At 59.2% G+C, this 7,167-nt stretch overlaps 1 protein-coding gene across 2 annotated transcripts in view; it reads right to left on the minus strand.

Moving 5' to 3' along the window:
* Positions 1-4,840: 4,840 nt before the first annotated feature.
* TUBGCP3 (tubulin gamma complex component 3) overlaps positions 4,841-7,167 on the minus strand; it is a 58,992-nt gene continuing 56,665 nt past the window's right edge. For both annotated transcript variants that reach the window (XM_024117452.3, XM_024117451.3), the window contains exon 22: positions 4,841-5,891. In XM_024117452.3, coding sequence (XP_023973220.1) covers positions 5,733-5,891 — 159 coding nt within the window. In that variant the 3' untranslated portion in view covers positions 4,841-5,732. The remainder of the gene's footprint in view (positions 5,892-7,167) is intronic.

Consider the following 7,167-nt stretch of genomic DNA (forward strand, 5'->3'; position numbering starts at 1 on the left):
CGGCCAGGCGTCGCCAGCGAGCAGCCCTGCCCGAGCCCCTCAGGAAGCTCCCCACCCAGCCTGCACCCTCTGGGCCCCCCCACCGAGCATCAGCGGCTCTCCTGCGCCCACGCGCCTCCAGAGAAAGCCGCCTGCGGCTGTCGGACAAGCACGCAGCCCACCCGATGTCACGCGCTGAGCGCAGGCCCCAGAGATGCGCCCCGAGGAGGGCAGGAGCCGGTACCCACAGCCAGGCGGCTGCCGCGAGCCGTCAGGGAACTGACGCGTCTCTGCGTTTCCCGGCCTGTGAACGGCTGAGCAGGAACCACAGCAGCGTGAGCCTCTGGGGGCAAAGCGAGTGGCCGTTTCAGAGCCGCGCGGGTCCTGGCGCTGAGGCCGCACGGTGCCGTGGAGCACTGAGCAGGGCCGTGCGGATGAAGCAGGCAGTGACACGGTGGGACACGTGGGCCTGGGCAAGGCGGGGGCTCCGTCCTCTCCTGGAAACGAGGCGGGGCTTCTCTGCCCTCTGCAGAAGGAAGTAACAAAGGTATCTGCAGATTATTATGAAAAAACGTATCAGCTCCGGGAGTGATGATTTAAAATAGGTTATTTGTGAGAACCCAGTGGACGCGGCACGTCGAGCTAGCGCTGCCCCTGTGCTGATGGGGACCTGGGGCGGGGGGACCGCCAGGGCGGGGCAGCCCCCAGCGTGACAGTCAGCAAACGCCCTCGTTCTGCCTCTGTCCCAGCTGGTGACGCCACGCGTCAGGCTACAGGGAACCTAACTTGAGGGCCAACTCTGCCTTATCCTCTTCCTTCATCTTTTCACCTTTTCATGGACCCGGACGCCAGGCGGGGCAGCTCCGCCCCCGGACCCGGCCCGCCTGCGCCTGCATCGCGTGGTGACCCCGGCCCCTGTGGGCCTCCGCCAGGGCTTGTGAAAGGCACAGAGGACGAGGAAAGGAAACCGGCGCTGGGGCCTCCTGCACCCCTCCCCGCCGCACCTGCGGGGTCCCCACCCTAGATCCTGCAGATGAATAGGCCTCCGCTGGTCCAGGAGCAGGAGGACGACGAGGGCTGCTCAGGACGGTGCCGAGGAAAAGGAGCATCACGGCAGTGGCGCCTCGCGGAGACGGGATTCCTCCTGTGGCCCCAGCAGACGGCCACACCGACGGGCACCCAGCTCAGCACGGGCGGCCGGAGCCCGGCCGGAGCCCGGCCGGAGCCGCGACAAAGACGCCCTTTTCTTCCCACACCTTCAGCCTGAACACTCGCGATCCGACAGCCCTCCCGGGACTCCCTCCCCCTCCAGCTGGAGACCCTCAGCCTCTGCGTCTTCCACCAGCAACACGAGGACGCCGCCTCGTTATATAATACACATTTCTTTTGAAAGGCAGCTGCTTCCCCACTCGGCCGGAGCCCGGCCGGAGCCGCGCGACAGACGCCCTTTTCTTCCCACACCTTCAGCCTGAACACTCGCGATCCGACAGCCCTCCCGGGACTCCCTCCCCCTCCAGCTGGAGACCCTCAGCCTCTGCGTCTTCCACCGGCAACACGAGGACGCCGCCTCGTTATATAATACACATTTCTTTTGAAAGGCAGCTGCTTCCCCACTTGTCACTCGGGAGGTTCCCCTCGCGGCCGGCAACGCTGCTGGAAGTGTTTGCTCAGTGGCCGCTTCTCCTCCAGGCAAGACCCCCAAATTTGGACATTTATTCTTCAGTAAAATCGCACATCTGACTGTGTGAAGGCTCAGCCCTGAGGTTACAGGGCATCACAGAGGACTTTCAGGGCCCCTTCCCATCTCCCGGCAAAACACCGTGAAGATTCCACAACGTAAAGGATAAACCGAGGCTTCTGCTTCCGCTTGGGCTGCGAAGGTCAAGTGGAAACGGGGGCAGCCCGGCTCCTTGCAGGCAGGGCCGTCGCAGGGGCCCACGTGCTGTGATGTCCCGGGAAGGGGGGCAGCGAGGAGGGGGCACATCCGAGACGACGCGAGGCCTGTGGTCCCGGAGGAGCCGTGCCCCGCAGACCCCCGCAGGGCAGCTGAGACGCAGGAAGAGCGGCCTGGAGACCCCGAGAGAAGCGCTGGGCCCCTCACTCCTCTGGGGGCCGGCGTGTGGGGCCCTCTGTGCCCCTGCTGGGGACACGCAGGAACCAGGCCCCCTCGCCCGCCGACCGCAGGGTGGAGGCTTGTCCGGGGGGACCCGCTGCCCCGCGTACGGCTGGTGTCCCCGACACACGGGCGGCATAAGCTTTGCATTCCGATGTTTCTGAGCTTCCTTCCTCCTCCTCCGCAGCCCCAACCTGTGACCCCTCCGGTCCCGTCAGGGGCTCCCAGCTCCCGCCTGTGGTGCCGGGGTCACCGGGGCCCCCAGGGCTGGAGCACACGGCTCGGCCCTTCTGGAATCTGCCCTGAAGCCTTGGGTGGGCCACGTCAGGCTTCAGGATGCCCTCAAAGGGCTTGGCGCTCCCTCGAGGGGCCCAGGGGTCAGGCGCAGCTGCTCTGGGCGCCCAGGCTGGCGGGGTGACCCCAGCCAGCCCAGGCCTGCAGCCCACAAAACGAAGCGGCCTTCCCCAGCCCCACCCTTCACGCCAGGGCATCTAAGGGAAGGACCGCAGCTCTCCGCCAGGTAGGGTGGGTAGCACAGGCTGCAGGACAGGGCGGCCCGTCAGGTGTGGGCGGAGGCTGAGACAGGCCACCCCTGGCCCAAGCATCCCGCGGGCAGGGGACCCGCAGGCCCCTCCAAGGACACGGGCCCAGCTTTGCGAGAGAAGGACGAGCGGAGCGGTGCTCTGATGGCAGAGGCTGGTCCGCGCTCCCGGTGGGGACAGATGCAGGCTGTCGGGCCCTCTGGCGTCCCTCGGTGGGACAGGGTTAGATTTCCGGTGGAAACCGGAGACCGTGTGAGAAAGCCAGGCGGAAGCGCCTGTCAGCAGCATGAATCTGGGCTCCAGGCAAAGTTGCTACGCGATTTTCCCTGGCTGCATTTTTATTAAAACCGTAAACCGGAATAAAGGCAGAGAGATACAAATTTATTTCTCTTCTTGAAGAGACACCTGGCAACACGTCCACAGAACAATATCCATAATCACTTAGTCAAATTTCCATACCATTTGACTCAATTTTCTGGGAAGCAGAGGCATATTTTCAGCGCAGAGAGATCCGTGTGTGATTCGCGCCCGCCTGCGCCCCAAGCCCCCGCGGAGCTGGGCGCGGCCGGCGGGGAGGCTGCGGCAGCAGTGCCCGGCCCCGAGCGCCGTCTCCACGCGGGCGGCGCGATCTGACACAGTGTCCCGGGGGCCCGGGGCCCAGGTCCCAGGGCGCAGCTTTAGCACCTGGCGGCCCGCTCTGGCCGGGCCTGGCGACCTCAGCCACCTCAGCTCCTGGACCTGGCTCACCCCGCAAAACCACAGCGACGGAAACACCTCTGGGGCGGCTGGAGGGGAGGGAGAGCGCGGGCGCTGCCCGGTAGCCCCGGGGTCCGGCCCAGCCTCCCCGCCCCACGCCCCTGCTGCGGTTTCTGTCGCGCTCCCCCCTCACGTGGCTGTGGTGCCTCGTGACCCAATTTGAGTGTGACCGTGGCGATTTGATCAAAGGGCTCTTTTCCAACAAGTGGGATCTTCAGCTTGGCTGTGCCCTTCTGCCCTGCAAAGCCTGTGGGACACATCCTCCCCAGTGACGGAGAATCACACGCTGGGAATTCTGCTGGCGACATGGTCCAAGGCTAAGCCAACAGGCGGGAGGGTGGCAGGTCCTCCGAGCCCGAGGACGGCCTGCGGCCTTCAGCCTCGGCACGTGGCCTCCTGCGCGGGGGGAGGGCTGGGCCTGCGGGGGCCCGGGCAGGGGCTTCTCTCCACGGAGCGCACGGCCCCAGGACCGTGGACCTCGTGCGCCGGGCCCTGCACGCAGCTCCCCAGCCGCGGCAACCTAAAGCTCAGAATGATTACCACCTTCTGGGTGAAACGGCGGCCCTGCCCTCCCGGGGCCGCGCGGGGCACCTGCCTCCAGAGATGGCTCAGCCTGCGGTGGGCTCTCCCCTCCCCACCCCAGCACGGAGCAACCCCGCGCCCCGAAGCCGCTGCCGACTCTGGTTGGTGAGACCCTGCTCGGGGGTGACAGGCTGCCTGACCCTCTGCAGTCAGCGTCTCCGTCTTCCAGGCCCACAGCCCCTCCCGAGTGAGCCCCTCGACCCGGCCCGGCCCGGGCTCCTGTCGGAAGCGACTCTACAACCCACGACTCAGCCTGACTGCCTGATGGCTCCTAAGTCAAAGGGCGTTTCTGTCCCCAAATCTAGAGTGGCGTTTCCTAGAGTGGCTTCTACTGAGGAGTCATCTCTGGAGAAACGCTTCAGATAAATTAAAAGCAGCCTCCAAGGTCCAAAACCTTCGGGCAGTTTCTCCGGGAGATACACAATATATCATCATTTCTGGGAAGCTCTGCAGGAGAGAAACCTGCTTCAAATTTCTGATGGTATGCATTTTTAAACTGAAATTAAACGTATCTCCTAAGAAGTTCTGACCTTCGCCCTGGGTCCACCTCTGCACAGCCAGCACCCCTGATGCCCCTTTTCTTCTAAAGGGACTCTGCACCCAAAGGAATCGGATGTGGGTGAAAACTGAAAGGATGCATCACGCAAGCCGCAAGGGGGGCGTTCCCTCTGGATCTGCACTGGAAGTTGCACACGGTCTGATTTCTTGGTTTCACTGATTCAATAATTCCTATACTGAAGCACAAACTCTGCCAACCCCCAGCCCCCGAACCTGGCAAGTGAACTATGTCTCTTCATAGACAATCAAGAAAGAACCAACACATCTGAAAGATAATTGCTTTTAATTTTCTAAGTTTTCACTTACGCAACATAATAAAGGCAGATTTATGTGACTCGATATGACATTTTTACAAAAAATGTCCCCCCAGCATCTGGGCAGTAGTATATAAATATTTACAATGAAAAAATAGGCAAGGAAAAAGGAAATCTTCATTGTTCAAGACAATTTCTTTCCAATGCTTATCAGAATCTTGAAAATAAAATACTTCATTACCTTTCTTAGTTATCCATATTTACATGTTGATTCAGCTGATGGTTCAAGAAATCTAGGCTTAAGGATGTTTTTGTTCTACATCACTCCTGCTCTTTTTCTACACCATTTTCCAAGTTATCTGAGAGTAAATTAAATATAAAAATGTAAACTTTGAAGGAAGAGAAAAAATGAACATGTGTAAATGCACCGATAGAAAGGTCCTTACAGAGGTTAATATTTTACAACACTAAAAACCAAAATAAAATGCTCTATATATTTCTTTAGTAGGGACATTTGGTTTCCATTTAATTTGATTATATTAACAAAAACTGCCTCTAAAGAGGATGCCAAAAAAACAGCGACGATGTTACCATCCTAACTGATGAATATCCATCACCCTAATTCTCTCTAAAAGAAACTGTGGTTTTTTTCAAAAAGTGACAAATATGAATTACATCACGGAGAGCTTAAAAGCCTCAACAGAGTGTGGTACCTTTTAAATATGAAGACTTTAAAAAATAAATTTGAATAGTGCAAGCCAGACTCTTTAACGTAGTGACATTACAAATATATTCAACTCCAACGGAGGAAAGCACGACTCTGCCGCCGCCCGACGCCGGGCTGTCGAGGTTGCCGGGATCGAGGGCAGCAGGCGGTCCCCGAGGATGCGATGCGAGCGTTTCCATGACGACGCCTCCAGCGGTACCTGCCGCCCCGCGGCCGGGGCCTCACGTGTGGGAGCTGCGCCGGCCCCTGGCGCCCAGGGACACGCGGAGCCGCGGCTCCCGGGCGCGGTAATGCTCGTTGAAATCCAGCCTGAAGCTCAGGAAGCGCAGGCTCTCATCGGGGCTGGCGGCCAGCAGCACCAGGAACTGCTGCACGATGCCCTGGAGGGACGCAGGGGACACACGCCCACCTCAGGTCCAGGAAGGAGCTGCCCGCACAACCGCCCCGCCTTTAACCCCCTCCGGAGTGATTTCCGCCAGCACCCACCCTAGCAGTTGTCCCTGGGACCAGAGTTCACCCAGCCAAGGGCAGCCCCACGGGGAAGAGATGCCCATTTCCACAAATGCAAATTCACGACAGGAATTTCATGGGAAAGAACTAACCAACAGAGTTTTCCTTTTTGCCCCTAAGTTCTGCAAGAATTAGCAAAACAGCAAAGCAACTGGTGGGAAAACATCCTATTTTTAAAATTTTGAATAGATAACTTCAGTGTGACACTTTTCATCTTTCACATGAGTTATGAAAGAGTATTTAATCAGAAAGCCCTGACGGGAGGACAAACTGAGAACGCCAGGAACAGACACGTGATGTAAACCGTGGCCTCGGGGTCCTGGTGCCTTTGGGGGTGTCGGGCCGCGACTGCCCCCGAGGGCGGGAAGAGTGCGGCCGCATCACCGCCTCATGGGGGGGTTTGCAAAGACGACGACAGGGTGTGAGAGACGTTCACTCAACTTTAACAGAACAGAATTCCCAACTGCTACTGTCCGGGCTGAGCCACTGAGTGAGCACACCCCATCCCTGCCAACCCCCCGCCCGTCTCACGTCAGCTGACCGTCACCTGCTCAGGGCAAGCGCTCGGGAAAGCTCTGATCGGCAGAGAAAAGGTCACCGACACACCCTTGTCCATCCTTCCCGAACTCTTGGGGTGGACACTGCCCCCAACCCTTGCTTCTGGTGGAGCTCCTGGGAGCTGGGACGCGTGCAGACACGTATATGTGACACGAGTCACTTTACACTGAGCGAACACGCTGCCTGCGTGCGTCACCGTCTCTCTGGGTGAGGAGGACTTGGGAGAAAGTCCCTAGGGACCCGTGCTGCTCAAAACACTGCCAGGGCTTCTCGCGAGCGTGAAACTGAAACACGCCGACGCAGGACGCCTCCAACCAGGACGCGTGAGGACATGCCTTCCCGCGGGGCCGGGCCCGGGGCCGCTCGCAAGCAGCAAAGCACGGATGGCTGCTAAGACTCTATAGTGTTTCAGCCACCGACACAAAGAAGACAGCAAAGGACTTACGTGTTCAAGAAGAGAAGTCTGAACGGCAATGATTTACAAAGATCAAGGCTATAATGTTACGTAATGCTGGGATTACATTAAGATTACTTTTTTTTTTTTTTTTTTTTTTTTTGCGGTACGCGGGCCTCTCACCGCTGCGGCCT

The sequence above is a fragment of the Physeter macrocephalus genome, chromosome 13, assembly GCF_002837175.3.
Source record: "Physeter macrocephalus isolate SW-GA chromosome 13, ASM283717v5, whole genome shotgun sequence".
NCBI lineage: Eukaryota > Metazoa > Chordata > Mammalia > Artiodactyla > Physeteridae > Physeter > Physeter macrocephalus.